This window comes from Amphiprion ocellaris, chromosome 4, assembly GCF_022539595.1.
Source record: "Amphiprion ocellaris isolate individual 3 ecotype Okinawa chromosome 4, ASM2253959v1, whole genome shotgun sequence".
NCBI classification, from domain to species: Eukaryota; Metazoa; Chordata; class Actinopteri; family Pomacentridae; genus Amphiprion; species Amphiprion ocellaris.
This window is the reverse complement of record NC_072769.1, coordinates 22599729-22623357: the sequence shown is the minus strand read 5'-3', so window position 1 is coordinate 22623357 and position 23629 is coordinate 22599729. Positions and strand designations below refer to the sequence as shown.

The following is a 23629-nucleotide window of genomic DNA, read 5'->3' as shown; positions in this document are numbered from 1 at the left end:
GTTCAGATTTCTTCAGGCCTTCTGGCACCAACCCTACTTACCGATATCTTTGCAGTACGTACACCCGATGCAGATTTCACTTTAGTCACTGTTCCTGGGTCATTTCAGAATTGGAGGACATTTTATGTCCCACTCATCAAATTTCAAATAATCCCTGTACTTAATATTTAAACATGCAGTTGTTGTGTAAAGGTACTGGTCCTGAGACCAAATCTAAAAATAACTAGGAGAAAAGAATGTTTGAAAATATTTTTAAAAATACCAAATAAGTCTGGAGTTCTAAAAATGACATTTTTCTCTTGTCCCACCCCCCAGATGACCAAACTGAATCTAAAATAAAACTGTTAAAATTAAATTTAAATCTTCTTTTTTTACTATTATTTTTTTCATTGATGTCTCTTATAATTGTGGGAACATTTTGTTAACATAATATTTTAAATAATAATTATTATGCATGGAACATGTGTCCCACAACAACCCTGTTAGTATAAACTGTTTAGCTGGTAGAAGAAGAGGAAAACAGTGAATCACATAATACACTGGAATTAACATCATCAGTTTTCCTAAAGAATGGGTAGAGCAAAGTTATGTCCTCTCTTCTATTTTTCATATTTTCCATAACATTGTCAGCCTTGATTGAATGTCTCACTCTACCTCATATTATCAGGAAAAGACTATTTCTTTTTACTTTTTTCTTGACTGTTTTCCATCAGTAAGTTTGTCCTCTTTATCAGCAGTAACAGCTAAATATCTAGCTTCTACTCCTGAGAAAAAGCTAACATTAGCATGGATTAACAACCCTGTTAATGTGATTAGAGTAGGGTTAGCAAACAACAAATAAACCATGGAATAAAAATGGTGCCACTGATGTGTAAGCTGAGCCAATCCAGTCTTTGATAGTTTATTACCTATTATTGATGAATATGGAGTAGAAAATTGTAAAAGAGAAGGTTTATTTTTCAAAGAGTTTGAAGCCCAAATGTCCTCCAACTCTGGACTGACCCTCCTATTCTACTCAGTTGAGCAGTCTTTGTGACAGAAGCTTCCACCACCTTGATACAAATTCAGAATCAACTGCAGCGTTTTTATACACAGATCATGTTTGGTTATCGCTAAATGCTAAAGTGCAGTTTACCTGTGTAAGCGTCTGCATTCAATGTGTTTCTCTACTCATCTATTCAGGGTTTCCTTTAATTTGTCACCCATTTGTACATATGCACATAGATTTCTATTGTACTTGCTTCTTCCTATTCTGTTGTAAAGAAAGCATTCATGCCTCAGTGTCACAGGCCTTCAATTCACTGAAAAATAAAGAAGACAAAGATTGAGGGGTGTTTAACGGTCCCTATATGATTCCAGGCAGGGTCACTTGTTGGCATCACCCCCACTCTCTATTCCCATAATGGTCGGTTTTAACACTACTGTGTGGATCAGGAGACAAATTCTTTCTTTGAAAGCCAAGAGAAAACACCAATGCTATTTTGAACGGGAATCTGTAATAAAGGATGGATCAGAGTTGTAATACAACAATTGCTGTATTATACAAAGTAAAGGATTTGTTGAATAACAAAGCATTGTAAATGTTCTATAATTCTCTGATTGTTCCATATCTCACCTACTGTGTTGAAGTTTGGGGGAAATGCCTATAAGACAAACTTCCAATCAGTTTTCCCTTTTGCAGAAAAATGCCATAAGAATAATCAGTCGGAAAAAAATATATAGAGATCCAACAAACCCATCATTCCTTCAGTTAAAATTGTTGAAATTTCACAGCATAGTAGTTTATAGCAGTGGTGTCAAAATCATTTTAGTTCAAAGGCCACATTCAGCTCAATTTGATCTCAAGTGGATGGGACCAGTAAAATCACAGCACAGTAACCTATAAATAACCACAACTTTCTTTTGTTTTAGTGCAAAAAAGTACATTCAGAAAATATCTACATTTAAGAAATTATCTTTTTACAAAACATCATGAACAGCCTGTAATTTATTGAGAAAAATAATTTCAATTTCAACAACATTAAGCCTCAGTTTATCATTTACACATTAAAACTTACAGATCACAGTGTGTCTATAAAGGCACAAAACATTTAGTCACAGGTATCTGGAACCGAACAATATAATATTTTACTTTATGATCAGAACGACAAAGGTGAGACCAAAAAAAACAAAAACAAGACAAAATATCACAGAAATGTGACACAAAGCGACAGAAAATTGACCAAAATCACAAGTGAGACAAAGAGGAAACACAAAATGGCAAAAACTAGAAACAAAACAACTAAAACATGAGACAAACGACAAGTCAGACAAAAAAACCAACAAAAACGGGCCAAAATATGACAAAAACGAGACACAAAGCGACAAAAAAAATGGACAAAGGGCACATATGAGACAAAAAAAGACACAAAACGACAAAAACAAGACAATAAACAATGAAAAAGTGAAAGAAAATGACAAATAAGACAAAAAACACAAGCAAGACAAAAAGGAAACACAAAATGAAAAAAACGAGAAACAAAACGACAAGTCAGACAAAAAAAAAGACAAGAAACCAACAAAAAAGACAAAATATTACAAAAATGAGGCACAAAACGACAAAAGAACAATGAGCAATCTAGTATTTTACTTTATGATCAAAACAACTTGTCGTGGTCTAGAAATTATTTAAAAATTATAGCTTTGCAAATTTACAATCTGCAGTTAATGTCTTCTGTGTAATTTTTACACTTTAAAAAATAGTCCTACGGGCCGGATTGGACCCTCTGGAGGGCCTGTTTTGGCCTGCGGGCCGCATGTTTGGCACCCCAGCTTTATCTAATTGTAAGTCACTGGGTGAGTAAAATGGTTTTGGGGATGTTTACCATTAACAGCTATTTTAACATCAAGTTTGTGAAACCAGTATGAAAGCAGGTAGGGAAGGAAGTTGGGAGGGGGGTGTCCTTCCCTCAGTCATTGATTGTCGCTTGTTTTTCGTCTTGACCCCGGTTGGACCTCTGAGGTCAGCCATCTGTCTCCTAAAAACATCCTCGCTTCACCGCCACCCTCCTCCATCAACCCCCATCTGCTTCTCTCTGTCTGCCCCTCCTCATGCTCACAAAGTCATGCTAACAGTGGTTTTTGTCAGAGCTCGTTAGTGCATGTAATACAGGAATCGCAGATCAGAACAGAAAATCAACAACAAAAATCTAAATTGAGAACAGCACAAAATCAATTAAACCTCCTGTTATGTTGCGGGTCAAATTGACTCATTTTAAAATAAAAAATCTAAAAAAAAAATGCATTCAAAGTATTTTTGCGGATTGAAACTTCTTCTGCTCGGCTTAATAAGTGTAATCAGCATAGGAAATAAAATTGGTTCATTTCACATGTTTGCACCCTGAACAGAAGAGGTGTTATTTAACAACTCCATAAAAAGAAACTCATTCAAAATGTAAAATAAAATTTTTAAAAAACCAATGCCATGTGAAACAATTGTATTTTATATGTACGTCTTACCAATACACAGTAAAATAAGTTTTAACATGCTTTTTTTTAATGAAAAATGAGTGAATTATCCTCACTGGTCCATGATCTGCGAGAGCTAAAGAACACTGCACTTAATACTGATAGAAATTGTTAATAATGGAGTTAACGATGAGATATAAACAATGGTTATTGGGGTTTTTTTGTTTTCTGACACTTTTGTACGATTAAACATGACCCAGGAACATTTTTGGGTCAATCAAATCTTAGCAGGGATTACAGGAAATCTTTTTTTTCAGCAGCCTTTTCTGAATGGTCAGCTATTTTGTCGAGAGTGAAAAAATCCCATTCAAATTTGCAGAGGCCTTAATTAGAGCCCTCTTCTCTCTTGAATCGAGCTTTCACTTTTTGTTAATCTTTTCAGGTTTTGAATGCTCTCTCCACTCACTGTTGTTTGTAAAATGCCAGAGGAGCTTCAGTGGGTGGAGACCATTGATTCATTGATCTGAAGCCATGCAAACCGCCAGCAGAAGGAGAGCACTGAGAGGTTAAGACAGAAAGAGGGAGAGATGGCTTTAAAAATGCACTCTTATCTGTGTTGCTTTGTCCCACCCAGACTCATAAACACACACTCAGATGCCCTACTGTTGTAAAGACATCAGCAATGCACTCGCTACAGCTGACATGCATGCATGTTAATGTCTCATTGTACTCTGAAATGAAAGCATAGACCAAATAAACAAATGATGTTAAAAACAACATCCATAAACTTTTGACTCATCAAAGTAGCCACCTTTGACAGATATAACAGCTGAACACACTTGTGGCATTCTTTCCACAATGGAAATCAAATATTCTTTAGAAAGTTCTTCCCAACTCTCATGCTTTGCTTTCAGTCTTCTGTCCAGTTCATCCCAAACCAGCTCCATGGGGTTAAAGTCTGGAGACTGTGCTGAACACTCCATGTTTTCAAGTTTACCATCTTGTTCTCTCTTCCTAAGGTAGTTCTGGCATAGCTTGGACTTATGTTTTGGGTCATTATCTTGCTGTAGGATGAACCCCTCACCAACTAGGAACATACCAGAGGATACTGCATGGTGCTGCAGAATGCTGTGGTAGATGTTTTGGTTCAGGGTTCCTCTCACTCTGTACAATCACCAACCCTGGATCCAGTAAAACAGCCCCAGACCATCACACTTCCTCCTCCATGTTTGACAGTTGATGTCACACACTGAGGAACCATCCTTTCTCCTACTCGACGATGTACAAAAATCCTGTGATGAATCAAAGATTTCAGATTTTGATTCATCAGTCCATAAACCTTCTTCCAGTCTTCAGTAGTCCATTGGCAGTGTTTCATGGGCCAGGCAACTCCACCTGTCAAACCTGCAACTCCAAGTCTTCTCTTCACAGCTGAAACTGAGACTTCTCACTATGACCACTATTAAGCTGTGCTTGAAGCTGTTGTCCTGTGAGCCTCCTATCACCAAGCTGTTGACTCTCAGAAACTTGTCTTCTGATTCTGTTGTGGCTTTGGGTCTTCCAGACGTCTTCCTGTCAGAGTTTCCTCCAGTTTCTGAGCCTTTTGATGGTGCAGAAAACTGTACTCACTGATACCTTGACTTTCTAATTTCTCTGTAGGAAAGACTTACATTTTTAAGTGTTATGATGGTCTGTCTCTCTTGTATTGTTAATTGCCTTTTCCTCACCATTTTTATTGCAACACACTACTTTCTGCAGTACAATACTGTTCAAATAATGCTCTGGAGGGTTTGGTGTCACGGTGTGTTCCAACACTACTTTATGCAGACAGAAGGGGTTGGAAGTGATCATGAAAAGTTGGGACACCTGTAGGATTTGGTAGCACCAACTTTCAAGGCTTGATCAACTTCCATTGCTGCAGAACAGCTTTAAGTTGTTAACCCATTTCTTGTTCCCTGAAAAAAGCCTTTTTGTATAATCCTGAAATGTACATTATTTTTCAGTTTTGGGTAACCTTACCTTTTTTTAACCTCTGGCAGTTCACCACTTACCTGTGTACCATTTCAAGCTATTCATTGGACTAAAACTACTTGCATTTCAATAAAAAACTGGACAAATTGGGGCGTTGTAAAGCCTTTGACCGGTAGTGTAGCTCTGGTTGGTTCTGCTTCCGGATCATCTTTTTAGGTTGTCCTTCCCATTCTCATGAGCTCTGTATCTCAGACACGCCTTGAGGGAATGTCTTTAAATTTGTCATGAATGTTCAGTTGGACTTGAGGATGAAGTGATTAGATTTTGGCAGTCAAATGTCAAGGCCACTTTGACTTCATGTCCATCGTATTCTTATGAAAATGATATATCAAGAATGCCTTGAGGGGAATTTTATTACATCAAGTGCCCACGTTCGCTTGGTCTCGAGGACGCACCGATTAGATTTTGGCAGTCAAAGGTCTTTTTGGTCATAAGTCAAGAATTCATACTTTATTACAGAGAAAATTTCACACAAATGTCTAAAAGGATAAAATTATGAAGTGATGACATTTTATATCCAGAAGGTCAAAGGTCAGCTTCTCATTATTCAACACTAGAAGGGCAAATGTGACCATATTTCACATTTGGTTGGAGTGAAACACTGTCCGTTTGAAACTGTACTGATTGTACAAACCTTGTTGAAGGTTTGTATGAAGCATCTTGTTTTAGAATTTGCAGCAACATCCACATTTGAAGCTTTGTCTGCCATCAATGCTACAACTTAGTGTTTCATCAGAATTAGCCTTTATTGGGAAGGCATACATCCATTTTATGCTTTTTACATTCCTTCTACCAACTAACCTTCAAGGCTCACGTGGCCTCTGTTGGTCGGTCGTGTCGATTCTCCCTGTACAATATCAGGAGGATCAGAGCCTTTGTGTCTGAACATTCAGCACAACTCCTGGTCCAGGCTCTCTAATATTCTAAAATTCCTATTATGCCTGCACTGCCTGTAGACACCATGGTCCTATTATGACTCTTCAACTTGTTTTTTGACTCTGATCCAGGTTGTTTTCTCCTGACTAGATCCTTGCCTGTGTTGTGTCTACTCTCAGATGTATGTCGCTTTGGATTCAAGCGTCTGCTAAATGAAATTGTAGTATTGTAGCGTTTCATTTGCCATTTTACTGGTTTTGGCCGGTTTGTTATACTTTAACAAGAATTTATGTGATTCTCCACACAGCTGGCTATTAACCACAGCCACATTTTTATACCTTCCCATTCCTGAAGTGGGATGTCACAGCAGTTTGTGAGGTTAGAGATCAGACAAAGCTAAGTGGCAGTAATGTTGAGGGTCTGAAAATGAAGGTACTGACAACTAAAACACACAGAAATCGCACCCAACACTCCTAAATAATAAATACAATTACAATTCATCTTTAAATTTTAGTTGTGATCACCAATCAGCACAGAATACACTAAATTAGGATTTTTTTGGCTTTAGACCGTTGAAATGTCATCTCCAAAAACTTTGCAGCCCTACAGTTTACTCATTTTGATTTAAGCCAGTGAAATCTAGGCCTAATTCTTGCCAAGATACAGAGGAGAGTGTAATACTGCCACAACATGTGCCAAAAAAATCTATTTTGCGTATTTATAGACTTGGCAGAGTCTATCATTTTCAAGCCAATGAATAAAGAGGTCGGCACAACACATCTGTTGACTCACAGAACAGCGGGGGAACCATGGACATCTACTGCTGGGCAATCATCGTGAAAAACAACTAGTGGTGCTGTCTGCTATGTGATAATTGTGGAAAAGTGACATTCTTTGACATACCAGACCTCCACTCAGTCACATTGTGTTTATCTGTGCAGGACCACAGTGTAGAGAACGGTAGAGGCAGCCACGTGCTGTCGGAGTGTGAAGACTTCAAACAGGAGCAGTCTCGGATCAGCCGGCTGGAGAGACAGGCCCAAGACTTCCTCAATGCTGTTTTCCACAGAAAAGGTAATTCAATTCCGTTTATTCAGTTAAGTTCAGGTGATATTATAGAGAGAAACCCAACAAATTCAGAAGAGATTACATTTGAGCAGCTCTTTGACAATGGGAAGAACATACCACATTCCAGAGGTCTATTTCAAAATCAGAAATGTTTGGTAATGCAACATGCAAACATCACCCAGACAACTTCATGTTTTCCAGGAAAACTCACACTTTTATTCATGTGTTAACATAATTGCACGAGGGTTTTCTAATCATCAATTAGCCTAGAACACAGGAGTGATGGTTGCTGGAAATGGTCCTCTGTACCCCTATGTAGATATTCCATTAAAAATTTCCAGCTAGAGAAGTCATTTACCACATTAACAATGGCTAGACTGGATTTCTGATTCTTTTAATGTTATCTTCAGGGGAAAAAATGCTTTTCTTTCAAAAATAAGGACATGTCTAGGTGATACCAAACTTTTGAACAGTAGTGCATGTTGAAATCTTTCTTATTGCTCTTTTTTAAACAACCTAAACGTATCTTTATTGTAGCCCATTTTGGGAACTGAAATAAATGTTTTACCTTCACTCCCTTGTTGAAAACCATTCATCACGCACAACTCCATAACTGCAATGAAATTAATTATACAGGATGGATTAGGGAGTGGTGTGTGAAGTTGTGTGTCATCTGCATAATAAGGCAACTTTTACAGTTGGGATAGAAAAAGGGGGCCAGGGATTGAACCCTGAGAGACACAACATGTAACTTTGGCAGAGTTTCACAACTGGAACAAAGACATTTCTGCCTTGCAGGTAGACCCTAAACTGGTTGAGATCTGGGCCATAGAGGCCGACCCACTTTTCCGACCCGTACTAACAGTGGCATGATTCCTATGAGAGGCCATGTGGGAAACTCTGTAGAAGGTTATTTTACATGATAGGGAAAACTAGTACAGTTAATTTTTTGGAGATTGGAGTCTTTAAAAATCCAGAAAGCCCTAACCAAAAGTACCACAATACCAGTCATGGCAAGACAAACATGAAAGCAGCAGCATTAACTAGTTACGCACTGGTCACTAGTCATGCATTTCCATGTATTGTGACACTTCATATCTTTTTGGAGTGAAGGAGTTTTGCAAGATCTTCTCACTACTTATCATCTATATGAGAGTTTTTGTTGTTGACCTCATCCACATTTGTGCTCTGACTCAAGCGACATTTAACTCACGGTGAAGCACCTATGCCACAGTACATTATGTGTATCCTTCTTTGGAGATCTGGTCATGACTGTTGACTTTGCTAAAATATTAGAGTCAGTTCAATGACCTTGAGCCAGAGGCAGATGCATTGGAATGTAAGCCGTCCATGTGTAGGCGCCTGCCTCGCTGTGATGAATTTACAAGTTTCAGTTATCCTCCGAAAAAAATGGACATTTTCTAAAAAGAGTCGTAGCACAAACTGAATTGCAGAGAGAACACAGCTTTTTGAGGAGTAAATGCAATTGACGGGTCTCAAATATTTAACATTTCAAAGTCTAAATAATGTTTATTCTCAGTCAGACAACAATTAGATTTATCACAGATAAAATAGTGAATGTGCTGATTAAGTTTATCACTACCAGGTAAATCTCCGTATTTTACAATATGCCAGAGTTTTAAGTCTGTTGTATGTGGCGACATTCCCACACTGGTACACAGGTAGTACTGCATTTTACATTAACCAGTAATGAAGTGGGAACAGCAGCAGAAACAGAGTGGTACGATCATCTTAGAATCTTTTGGGGTGGAATCTGACTTACAGTTCTCCCCACAGATTTAGTTTAACTCAAGAATATTGATATAATGCCTCAAATGTGACCATGAATATGCATCTTTTCTTTTTTCAGTGCACATGCTAAACTATATTGGGTCAGATCACTAACTGTACCTTTAACTTTTATACTGACCCTTATATTTACATGCTCTCTTTTTTTTATATGTCTACATATTTTATGCGTTTTAGTAGTATGTGTTCTGGCCTATGTGTTGCAGTGCAGCTTGCTTTTTTCCATGGCAAATTTCTCCCACGAGAGAATATAAAGTGAACTTGAACTCTCAGCTTAGGTACATGCACTACGGTTCAAAAGTTTGGGGTCACCCAGGCAATTTCATATTTTCCATGAAAACTCACACTTCTATTCATGTATTCACGTACGTGTCCACAGCTGTCCATGTGCATGTCCTCAAGGGAACACAATCAAGGCCTTAGTACTGAGTAATACCTGATAAACAAGAATGTCAAAGGCTATCTCACCAAAGCTACCACTAGATGAGTGTAGCACAATGGGAACATGGTGGCTTCAGCCTTAATATTATTGACTTTACTGCTCAAAAGTTTGGGGTCACCCAGACAATTTCATGTTTTCCATGAAAACTCACACTTTTATTCATGTACTAACATAATTGCATAAGGGTTTTCTAATCATCAATCATCCTTTCAACACCTTTAGCTAACACAATGTAGCATTAGAACACAGGAGTAATGGTTGCTGGAAATGGGTAAAAATAAGGACATTTCTAAGTGACCCCAAACTTTTGAACGTTAGTGTATTTGCACACCATAGTCTACATATGCAAAATACCACACTGCAGTGCTGATACTTAACACATCAAACAGTCCATTGACAAAAAGAAATCATGGACAGTTTTGTTATGATTATAAATATCAATCAAAAATTATAAATGCTTTGTGTTTCCAGCTTCTTTACCCTGCCTAATACCACCTTAAATTAAATATCTTGACATTTTATGGTGTTAAAGACTAAACAATTACCCTAAACAGAAAATGAATTGATAGGTTACCACTATGTAGATATTCCATTAAAAATCAATTGTTTCCAGCTAGAACAGTCATTTACCACATTAACAATGTCTAGACTGGATTTATGATTCATTTAATGTTATCTTTGAAAAAAAAAATGCTTTTCTTTCGAAAACAAGGACATTTCTAAGTGACCCCAAACTTTTGACCGGTAGTTTACACCAAATCAATATCTACTCAATGTCCCAATATTTGCTGAGTAGCCATAGTCCTCTTTAAACTGAGAATGTGTTGTCATCTGTTCTGATGCAGCCACATATTTTGTGCCAGAGTTGAACTGAGCCTGGTGAGAGTAACTGTTGTGTTTTTTCCAGGAGGAAGGAAGCAGATGTTTGTCCAATCAATGCCCGGCCCTAATCAATCTGGCTTCACTCACACAGGCAGTGCTGCCTGCAGAGCTGCTATAAATAGACAGATAAACAGTCACACAGGCAGAGGCATGATGACACACACGCGCTTACACAAACATGCACTCACACAGCCGTTCATACAGTAACAGACTTGTCATCAGGTGGTCAGGCACACAAACACTGGAGTGCATGTCCACCAGCAGGCCGGAGTCATCAAGTAACGTCAGCAGTCTATTATCACAGATTCCACTCAACAGGAAATGAGTGAACTTCTTGATTTGTGGACATTTCTTTGATGAGACCTGAATATGGATGAGCCCTTTTGTGTTTCTTGCTTTTCACTCAAATATATTAAACTCAAATCAAGCACTCATAGCCACAAAATTCAATACAGCCATGTTTAATAATACAAGCATGTCTAATTTACACCAAAATAATGGAAAAGGTTCAGCAGTCATACCCTGGCAGCAACTATTGCTTGTTGAACCTGAAACAATTAGTTGATTTGTCAGTTATTTGATCAGTATAAAAATGATAACTGGAGAAGAAGATATATATATATATATATATATATATATATATATATATATATATATATATATATATATATATATATATATATATATATACATTTTAACCTAAATATTTTTTTAGTTTCTGTCATCCTCTCATGTACTAGGATATATTTTTACAGTATTTTCTGACAATCTATAGGCTAAATGACTATAGATTGCACAGGACTAATCAGTAATGAAAGTAATCATTAGTTTTAAGCACACCAGCAGCTTGTATAAATCTGTAGTTTCAGTAACAGTGAACCTTCTTTCCCCTGCTAGAAGGTCACAAAATGTCCCTCAGAAATTTGACAGTTAATTTCTTTTCACCTGCTTGAGGACACCAATAAATAACTTTTGAAACTGCCTACAACACAGTCCCAAATTTGTGTCTGCGCAGCGACTATGCTGCAAGCACAGTAGTGTTTGACAGTAGTGTAGATCCCAACCTACTGCACATAAATGGAACAGAGTCCTCCAGGAGACTCGAACCAAACTAGAAAGTATAATAGCAACAACTAGCCGTCCATGGTGTCTGTCTGCACATGTGCAAGGGGATATAATCCAGGCTTTATCAATACTTTACCTAGTGATGGAGCATTTCTGTTCTGATGGGAGTGGTCTCCTCCAGGATGACATCATCCATAGGGCAGAAGGGTCACTGATGAGGATGAAAATGATGTAGATCTCATGCTGTGTCCTAAATAGTCACTAGAACCTAACTGGACACCTACGGGAGATTTTGGGCTGATGTGTGAGAGAGCATCTGTATATGAACCCATACAATTTCAACTTCAGCTTTATTATTTGTCCCTTGGAGGGTGATTTGTTATGCAGCAGTTACACAAGCATTCAAAATAAGCTAAAAATGAAAACTGTTTTAAAAAATGTTTCAAAAAAAATTTAAAAAACAGTAAAAACACAATCAAAGCAATAAAATATCACACAAAACCTAAGATAGACAGGGACATCAGCAGCATTCTTGGTCATTCAGTCAGGTCTAGATCAGTGCAAACAGTCGCTTAGTCAGCAGCAGCAAGACAGAATAAAGTACAGCAGCAAAATCACAGTATGTTACCTCCTCCTCTTCTCGGAGTTTATAGCTCAGATGGAGGTAGGCACAAAGGAGAACTTATACCTGTTTTTTGTGGCCTGATGTACGGCCAAACGAAGGCCGGAGGGGAGCAACTTGTACTCCTGATGAAGAGGACGAGTAGCATCCATAAGAATAGACTGAGCTTTCTTTTTAACTTGTGTATTAAAAATGTCTTTAAGATTGTTACAACACACCCCAGCTACTTTAAAGGGTACTTCTACTATCCTCCCTAGGGAGTTCTTGTTGCTAAGGGAACCATACCAGCATAGGATGGAAAAGGAAATGATTGGCTGGATAAAGGAACTGGAGAAGAGCTTCATCAGGTCCCTATCAATCTGGAACTTGGCAAGTTTTCTCAGACAGAATAAACGTTGCTGACGTTTTCTAACCAGCAATTCACTATTTATGTCCAGCTTTAGTTTACTGTCGTTTACAGTACCCAGATACTTACACACTGCCTGACCAAAAAAAAAATTTGCCACCTGGATTTAACTAAGCAAATAGGTAGGAGCCTTCCATTGGATAATTACTGCCCTGATGAATATGTTTCAGCTGGAACAACTTATTTAATCCTAGCTGATGCAGTGAGGAGCTTCTCATTTCTTAAACAGCCATGTTGGAAGACATGTCCTGTGGTCATGGAAAGGATGTTAATCTGTCTCAGAAGGGTCAAATTATTGGCCTGCATCAAGCAAAGAAAACAACTAAGGAGATTTCTGAAGCTACTAAAAACAGGTTAAGAACCGTCCAACGCATTTTAAAACCTGAAGGATAGTGGTGAACCATCATCTTCAAGGAACAAATGTAGTCGGAACAAACCACAGTAGAACTCACAGCTATGTTTAATAGTGAAAGTAAGAGCATTTCCACACACACAATGTGAAGGGAACTCACAGGATTGGGACTAAACAGCTGTGTAGCTCTAAGAAAACCACTGATCAGTGAGGCTAATCAGAAAAAAGGGCTTCAATTTGTTAGGTAGCATAAAGATTGGACTCTGGAGCAATGAAAGAAGGTCATGGGGTCTGATGAGTCCAGATTTACCCTGTTCCAAAGTGATGGGGGCATCAGGGTAAGAAGAGAGGAGGATGAAGTGATGCACTCATCATGGCTAGTGTCTACCAGCCTGTGGGGGTTTAGGGTTATGATCTGGGGTTGGTCAGGTTCAGCAATGTTATGTTCCCAAAGAATGAGGTCAGCTGACTACCTGAATATACTGAATGACCAGGTCTTTCCATCAATGGAGTTTTTCTTCCCTGATGACATGGACATGTTCCAAGATGATGATGCCAGGATTCATGGGGCTCACATTGTGAATGAGTGGATCAGGGATCATGAGACGTCATTTTCACACATGGATTGTCCTCCACAGAGTCCAGACCTCAGCCCCACTGACAATCTTTAGGATGTGCCGGAGAAGACTTTGTCTGACTCTCCCATCATCAATATATGATCTTGGTCGAAAACTAATGCAACTCTGGACAGAAATAAATGCTGTGACATTGCAGAAGCTCATGGAAACGATGCCACAGTGAATGTGTGCCATACTCAAAGCTAAAGGCAGTCCAACAAAATATTAGAGTGTGCGATGTTTTTTTTTGCTGGGTAGTGTAATTAGATACCAGTTCCACTGGCTCGTCATGGAGCACACTGCACTGAGGAGCTGGGGGGGACCATCTAAAATCAATGCAGATCTCCTTTGTTTTAGTAACATTGATCTGAAGGAAAGCTTCTTCGCATCATTATATACACAACAATCATGCACAAAGACATAAGAACACACTAACGTCATGCCTCAGGAAGCTTCCTCTCTGACAGTGGATGACATATTTCATAAACTGCTCAAGGAAACTCTCCCCCACACCCCTTCCCAAAAATTAAAATAACACACAGCTGCCAGATTACTCTGCTTTGTTGCAGCAAAGCGAGACCTTTTGTGTGTCTCCGCACGAGCCTGTAGTGTTACACAACCACCGTTTCCTGGCAAAAACAGCGCATATTGTCACTGCCTGCTGGGATTTCCCCGGGAGAAATCCCAAAGTGACAGCCTGCACCTGTCAACACGGAGCCGTATAATTAGGTCACATTTTCAGCTAACTGACGTGCTTCCTGGGTTTTCTGAGCATTGAAGGTTTGTTCGGTTCTGGCTGGGTGGGGAAAATGCCACACAGTGTGTCTACATGCTAGAATAACTCGATGTAAGCTCAGATATGCCATGTCAACAAGATCATATCAGTAGCTGGGATTACACAGTGCAATGTTCAGGTGCTCAGAAGTCAAATAACATTAACAGAGGATTAGGCGACATCACAACAACGCCTACATGCAGGGCTGTGGCGCAGGTTTACAGCAGCCCGAGGCTCACAGAGTCACACTGATGATAGAGAATATCATAGCTAGAAATGAAAAGTTTATCTGTTCTGGTTCCACACTGAGTTCATTGTTCAGCCTCTTTGATCACTATATGTACTTGACTACATGGCAGGTTTGACATTTTTATCTTCCAAAAAGTGCAAAATATATATTGTTGTTCAGTAGTCGTGTTCCTAAACACTCTTAAAACAAACTCTTACCAGTGTCATGTTGTTATTGAATATCAGGATTTTATTCTATCAGTGTTCAAAGGAGCTGCCATCTTTAAAACACCTTATAGAACAAACAGCACCGTTTCTCTTCCTTTTATGATTCTGGTTATTATTCATGTTTGACATTTTTGTGTTCATTGTCACGGCGGTTTCAATCCTCTAATTTTGTTTTAATAACATTGGCTATTTTCAGTGTATAATAAAAATGATCAGAAACACATATCTGTGAGCCAAGCAGCGAAGTCTATGACAGCCTCTAGAACTGAAAACAAGGCATTTTTATTTGTGTAGCGCATTTCATACACAGGAGTAGCTTAGTGTGCTTTACATAGAAACAAAAGGAAAGAATTAAAACATACAATTTAGAATAAAATAAAAGCTGAGTATGAATTCAATAAAAACAACAAAATAGAAAGTATGAATGCAGCAAAAAGATTGATTTGCATTAAAATTATTACCAAAACAATCATCCATCCGTCCATTATCTATACAGTTTAATCCTCATTAGGGTCACGGGAGCTGGAGTCTATCCCAGCTGACTGAAGACAGGGGACACTCTGGACAGGTCACCAGTTTATCACAGGGCTACATATATAGAGACAAACAATCACACTCACATTCTCACCTACTGACAGTTTAGAATCACCAGTTAACCTCAGTATGTTTTTGGATGCTGAAGGGAGAACATGCAAACTCCATGCAGAAAGATCCCAAGAAGTTCGGGGACACAAACTGGGGATCTTCTAGCTGCAAGACAACAGTGCTAACCACCCAGCTACTGTGCAGCCCACAGAACAAACAGTGCAGATAAAAGATTAAAATGTCAGTGATTTAAAAGAGCTCACTCCCCCCATATGCAAAATACCACACTGCAGTGCTAATACATAACGATTCAAACAGCCCATTGATAAAAAGAAATCATAGACAATTTTGTTATAATTGTAAATATCAATCAAAAATTACGAATCCTTTGTGTTTCCAGCTTCTTTAGTAATGCCTAATACCATCTTAAATTTAAAATCTTGACATTTTGTGCTGCTAGCTGGACAAAGTCAGCAGTTTGAAGACACAGCCTGGGGCTTCTGGTATACTTTTTTCACATTTCAGATATTTTAAAGACTAAACAATTACCCTGAACAGAAAATGAATTGATAATAAAGATAACTATGAGCTGGAGCCTCGACATCACCTAAAATCTCTTGTATTTCAGAAAGGGTTTTTTTTTTTTAGTTGCAGCATTTGACATTTGCGTATTGTATTACACTATACCACACTGTACTGTACTATACTGTAAGATACTGCCATATCCTTTTGTCATACCACATAGTTTTGGTATGTATAGCATCTTACTAAACCTAAAATGCTGCTTCATGTACTATTCAACAATATGTACACTACAAAAAATAACAACTTCAAATTGCAACAAGTACCAGGAGGCAAAAAAAAAAAACCAGACGTCATAACCAAAGTTTCTCTTATCCCCTGCTGTGAAAAACAAACCCATAACAAACACTGATCATTGATCTCATTGTTTAATACGTCCTGAGCAAAACAACCACAATGACAACACTCATTTGTTATTCATGCATTAATCTGGCAGTGGCCCAGATAAGTCAGCTGCACTTATCTCTTTAGAACCTGTAGCTGTATTATTTGGATACTTTGATTGCACGTCACTGAAGCAATCCCTAAATCCTTCAAACAATACATTAGCCCAAAAAATGTAATCCTGAAGCTGTGCTGACATAATCCAAAACCACATACATTCTGCCCTCTACAGTATCCTGTGTGTGTCCCTTTATCCTGCATTTTGAACAAGGTCAAGGCACCAGAATATAGAATATACAGCAGATAGACGCCGCTATTTTCTGCTTTCTCGGTGTGTAGCTGTTCTAAACTCTGTACCATTTCTACCTCTATTTTTTTTCCACTTGTTTAAAATAGTGTCTTAGTTTTGTCAACTAATTTGCACCGGTTCTGATGGTTTCATGACCTGGTTTCTTTTTTCATTACATTTTGTGCTCCGACTAAAGGAGTAATGACGGCTCTGCAGTAACTGTGTGAAAATATTGTAAAAACACCAGTGTTCTCATACCTTTAGTCCCGACTAAACTACGTCTAGAGACTGAAATTATTTTGACTGTACTATTTTTCCTCCTTGCTGCCTTGTTTTCTCTCCATTCCACTTGTTTATTCCTTTATTTCTGTGTTGAACATATTGTTACTTTATTTAGAGAAGTGATCACTTTCATCATCTAAATTATTAATATTCAGACAGTTATTTGGAGAAATTTAAAAACAGGGGGTATTAGTCTGTACAAGTCACAGGTATGCAGTTATGAAATAGCTACAAGCAGCAGCCAAGGGGTCAAGCAGTTCAGCAGGGCCCTGTCACCATGGCAACCTGATCTGATCATGTTAAAATCACGGCTGTGAGCGCCAACAGCAAGATGTATGTCAACTGAGCAAAGACTGCATGTAAGTAATACATGAGGTCATGTTTACTTTTGGCTGTTTGCCTGACACACATCGAGTTCACGTCTTTGGACTGCAGGTGAGCAGGTGTCTTTCATTTTTAACAGTGTTTAGAACCACTGCAAATCCCATCAAATGCATTAAAGCCACCACATGAATGTGGTCATCGCGATAAGCTGTTGGCTTCTGCTTTGGAAAATTAAAACTCCCTGATGGCTGCTGTGAGATTTGGTCTGAGGATGATGAGAGTGATTAAGATCAGACAAAATGTGTTTGTTTGTTTGTTTGTTTACTTTAAAAAAATGACATTGTGAAAACTGATATCACACAGCACTTTCAACTCAGCTTGATCCAGAGAATACAGCAGCATCTCTTTCTCCAACTTTGAGCCATTGGTGCAGCTGGAGATACACAGATGACACTTGGAGAAAAGAACCAGGAGTCTCAGTGTGTTAAATTTCCCCCTTCAGTTCTAGGGGCTGTCTCTACTCAAGTGCATACAATGATGTAAACTCATTTTGAACAGTATAAGAAAGGAAAAATTAAGAGTCCTGGGAATGTGAAGGAAAGGCCGTGGCCCCGGCTGAAGAACGGCAGCAATAATCTGCTGTAGACGCTGATATCATGGTGCTTTCAACATGGTCAATAGGCAGGATTAAGCGCCACTTCTGGGCGATTTTTGGATTATTTCAGCATAGCATCAGGATTACATTTTCAGGATGAAATGGGATAAATAAGCCGCTAAACATGCCAACATCGGAACAAATTCCTGGAGTACGGGTTACTGATATGTTTGCTCCTCTGTTTTGTTTCCCTCTAGACCTCCCAAGTTTCTCAGACCCTCACATTCCTCTAGTGGCTCGTGAGATCATGCAGCGAATGATCCGCCAGTTCGCTGCCGAATATACCTCAAAAACTACTCAGGACGACCCGCCCCTGCCCAACGGCACCATGAAGGACCAAAGCCTGCCAAGAGCGGTGGCTCTGGCCCCGGCCCCGAGCTCCTCGCCAGGGCCCCTGCCTGCGCCAAGCTCCCCTCCATCGTCTGCCTCCTCCTCTCCATCCCCAATCCCGGGGCTCGGCTTCAGCCCCACCTCCGCTGCTGCCGCCTCAGCACCCCCCTGCACCCAGAGCAGCAACGGTACGGGAGCCAGTAATGGTGGAGGAGGAGGAGGCACAGCTGCTGCCTCTGCACAGAATCCTGTCCTCAGCAAGCTTCTCATGGCCGACCAGGACGGCCCGCTGGACCTCACCGTTAAAAAGAACCAGGCTGATCCAGAGCCCAGCCAGCAGGGTGAGAGCAGCATCACACACACAGACACACACACGCACACACACACAGACACACACACACACACAGACACACACACGCACACACACACAGACACACACACACACACAGACACACGCACGCACACACACACACACACACACACACACACACAGACACACACACACACACACAGACACACGCACGCACACACACACACACACACACACTGTCTGTCTCTCAATCTAAAATCTCATTAATCAAAACCAGCTTTTATTTTGAACTTCAGCTAAACTTCTAACTTTCACACAGTCATAACTCTAAAGCAGGGTTGTTAAACATGCGGCCCGTGGGTCAGAACTGGCCCTCCAGAGGGTCCAGTCCAGCCCGAGGGACGACTTTGTAAAAGTGCAGAAATTACGCAGAAGACATTAAGTGCAATGTTTCAATAAACGTAGCTGCTTTATAAAGTTTGTCCGCTGCTCTGCCACAACTTTTATGTATTTTTTATGTATAAATTTTATACGTTTACAAGGCAGGGGGATAATTTAATGTTCTTACTGTACAGGTGGTCAGGATTACTACACAGATGTGGAAATGAATGTAAATTTAAAATAATTTCTAGATCTTGACAAGTGGTTTTGATCATAAATTAAAATACCTTAGGGGGATTTTTTAAAAAAGATCATATTCAACATTACAAAAGTAACTTTGTGCAAAAAATTCTATGTAAAAATGCATCTTAAAAGAGCATTTCCTGTTTCAGGGACAGCTGTTTTGCACAAATATTGACCAAACTGTCAAAAATGAGGTCATCTCTCACATTGTGATTTCATTGGCAACCCAGATTCATCCTCATCTGCACCACAGAAAACCTACCCAGTAGATTAGTATCATTCTTATACCCTGTGTGCATTTACAACCCCCTCTTCATTCCAGATGTGGACAATATACTGCAGCACTGAACCTTTGTGACTGAATGTTTTGTTACTTTATAGATCCTGTGTGATCTGTAAGTTTTAATGTGTAAATTATAAACCGAGGCATCATGCTGTTGAAATCGCACTTATTCTTCTGAAGAAATTTCAGGTTGTTCATTAAATGTGAACATTTTCAGAATGTACTTTTTTGCACTAAAACAATGGGAAAGTTTCTATGTTGTGGTTATTTATGGGTTATTATGCTCTGTTTTACTGGTCGGCCCACTTGAGATCAGATTGTGTCGTATGTGGCTCCTGAACTAGAATGAGTTCAACACCTCTGCTCTAAAGTGACTGAAGGATGTCATGGCTCTAGCTTTTCATGCCCACAGACATTCTGCACAGTGAGACAGTGTAAAGACAAAGGGGGGTCACAGCTACGTTTGAAACCTCAACACCTTATTTCTGATAGTCTGAAACACTATTGTTCCAGTGAATGCAACTACTGTGCAAATGAAATCCGTGTTAGAGGACGTAATGCCAATGCAGCCATTTATAACAAGAAAAGCACCCAGAGAGCGCAGTACTCCAACAAGGCTGCTCAGTCGTTGTATCGTTTCCAACGGATGAAACCTTGAACAGTTTGTGGCAGAAATCACTTCTGTTGTTACAGCATCTGGGTATTTAACAACAAGGGGGTGGACAACGACAAGACGACACAGAATATTGGGTCAGGTATAAAGTGAAGGTAACATAAAATAAAATAAAATAAAATAGATTCAAATAAAATAGAAAAGAAAAAAATAACAATATAAACAATAATATACAGAGTGATATAGAATTGTGCAGATGAACATAATGTGAAAATGAGGATGTGTTTTAATGCGCAATGATATAAATAGGAGCAGATAGTTTGCAGATGTAACGGATAACATTTAGAATGTAAAGTGTCCAGTATGTACAGTGGCTCAGTAAGTGTTTCGTAAGTTGAGTTTTATCTCGTTTATTTTACCCTGCTCTTTCACAAACTGAATTTTTTGTTTTAAAAACAGCAACAACAACAAAAACAAACAGCTTTAAATGAATCTACTCCGAGTGTTGACACAACATGAAGAGGTGCTTTTTAATTTTATGTAGCATTTATTTAACCAGGTTAGCCCCATTGAGATGAGGGATCTCCTTTATGAGGAAGACCTGGCCAAGAGGGCAGCAGCATAGTCACATTAAAAACAGTAAACAACAGATAATATTAACGACATTCAAACTTACACTACCATTCAAAAGTTTGGGGTCACTTAGAAATGTTCTTATTTTTGAAAGAAAAGCAGTATTTTTCAGTGAAGATAACATTAAATGAATCAGAAATCCAGTCTAGACATTGTTAATGTGGTAAATGACTATTCTAGCTGGAAACAGCAGATTTTTAATGGAATATCTACATAGAGGTACAGAGGAACATTTCCAGCAACCATCACTCCTGTGTTCTAATGCTACATTGTGTTAGCTAATGGTGTTGAAAGACTAATTGATGATTAGAAAACCCTTGTGCAATTATGTTAGTACATGAATAAAAGTGTAAGTTTTTATAGAAAACATGAAATTGTCTGGGTGACCCCAAACTTTTGAACGGTAGTGTACACATAAGATGAGAAAAATCTCATTTTGTTGACCTTGACATTTTATTAACAGACATATAACTCCTATGTGTAACTATTTCACTGTAACACTGACTCAAATTCCTCCTCATTTTTCTAACGAACAGATCATTCTAAAGTCATCATCTCCCAGACTGAGCAGCTCTGACATGTAGCTCTGGGCTAAGTATCTCTTAATCAAACCAAACCAGCAGGGGGTCTACATTTGTGATCACTGAACAGGCTGCAGGGTTGAAGCCACAGCTCAACCCTCAACCACAGTGTGACCACTCGCCCGCTTTAATACCAGCTTTTTGGAATCTGCTTACAGTAAGCCTCCTTAATTTTAACAAAAAAGATGTAGGCATTTACATCCACCTCATGCTCACACATTATCTCTCTCTCTCTCTCTCTCTCTCTCTCTCTCTCTCTCTCTCTCTCTCTCTCTCACACACACACACACACACACTCACACTCACACACACACACACACACACACACATACACACACACACACACAGGAACACCTTTTAGTGGAATTCTGTTTCAGATTATCCTCAAAGCTGGATAATATACACACAACTGCACTTGTTTAAATTACACAGTAAATGTAATTTCAGCGGAGGGAAAAAAGCGCATTCTTATTGTTTCACTAATCAATGTTTTGCCAGAGCCGTGTGGTTACTGATCATCATCCCGAGCTCTTAGCAGCGAGGATCATTCTACAAAGCAGATGACGGGTTTGTTTAGTTTAAAGCAGGGATGTCAGACTCATCTTAGTTCAGGGTCCACATTCAGCCCAGTTTGATCTCAAGTGACCAGTAAAATGAGAACATAATAACCTATACATAACCACAACTCCAAATGTTTCCCTTCATTTTAGTGCAAAACATTTTCACATTTAAGGAATTATCTTTGTACAAAACATTATGAACAACCTGAAGTTTCTGAAGAAAAATAAATTCAATTTCAACAACATTATTCCTCAGTTTATCATTTACACATTACAGCCTACAGATCACAGAGTGTCTACAAAGGCACAAAACATGTAGTTACAGGTATCTGGAACTGAATAATATAGTATTTTACTTTATGATCAAAACGACAAAAGTCAGACGAGAAAAAAGACACACAACAACAAAGATGAGACAAAAGCCAGCGAATAAAGTGAAACACAAAATGACAAAAATAAGACAAAAACACAAGCGAGACAAAAACAAAGCACAAAATGACAAAAATGAGAAACATGATGAGAAAAACATAAGACAAACAACAAAAGTCAGACAAAAAACTATAAAAAAACAACAAAAAACATGACAAAAATGAGACAAAATAAAAAAAGCATGAGACAAATGACAAAAAGTCAGACAATAAAGATAGATAGATAGATAGATAGATAGATAGATAGATAGATAGATAGATAGATAGATAGATAGATAGATAGATAGATAGATAGATAGATAGATAGATAGATAGATAGATACTAATCCCAAGGGAAATTCAAAAACAACACAAACAAGACAAAATGTTACAAAAATGAGACACAAAGCAACAAGAAAATAGACAAACGACACAAGCAAGACAAAAAACAATGAATAAAGCAAAACACAAAATGACAAAAATAAGACAAAAAACACAAGCAAAAAAAAGAAACACAAAATGACAAAAACATGAGATAAATGACAAAAATCTAACAAAAAACATGACAAAAAGCAACAAAAACGAGACAAAATAGAAAAATAAGACAAAATGACAAAACAACAATGAGCAATCTAGTATTTTACTTTATGATCAGAACAACTTGTCATGGCCTAGAAATTATTTTAAATTTATAGTTTTAGAAATTTACAATTTGCAGTTAATGTCTTCTCTGTAATTTTTACACTTTACAAAGTCGTCCCAGATTGGACCCTCTGGAGGGCCGGTTTTGGCCCGCAGGCTGCATGTTTGACACCCCTGATTTAAAGAAAGGGGCTCACATTTTGAATCCTCTGAAACAAATCAGTCTGCTTCTGCTGTGCTCTGGTTACAACAAAACAGCCAAGAAACACAATTGAACTGAAAATATAGATAGAGGTAGTATGGGTTTTTTAAACATTTTTTTGGCAGATTTAGTGTTTTGTTGTTGTTGTTTTTACATTTTTTTAGGTTCCACATGTGTCACGACCGCAGTCAGCAGCATGTTTTCCAGTGGTTTACTGCAGTCTTAGTATGCAGTATTATGGAGGATTTCGGCGTCTGTCTGTGCACATATATTACTGCGAACACAATAACTCAACTTGACCTGACTGACCGCTCCAATGATATCGTGCAAATATGAGTTGCGGGTCATGATTTGATTAGAACTGAGGGCATGCTGCTGCATAAATATGCATGTTGATGAGGGAACATTTTTTTTAGTGCAGTAATGTGGGGAGCTCTTATTACCAGCTCCAGTGTATTCTGTGAAAACAAAGCGTGCTAACATAGATGTGGATGA

The 23629-nt window shown here is 38.6% G+C and overlaps 1 protein-coding gene across 1 annotated transcript in view; it reads left to right on the top strand.

The window, feature by feature from the left end:
* lcor (ligand dependent nuclear receptor corepressor) overlaps positions 1–23629 on the top strand; it is a 120358-nt gene that overhangs the window by 78788 nt on the left and 17941 nt on the right. Inside the window, exons 4-5 of the mRNA XM_055009589.1 lie at positions 7296–7428; positions 18147–18620. Of these exons, the coding sequence (XP_054865564.1) occupies positions 7296–7428; positions 18147–18620 (607 nt within the window). The remainder of the gene's footprint in view (positions 1–7295; positions 7429–18146; positions 18621–23629) is intronic.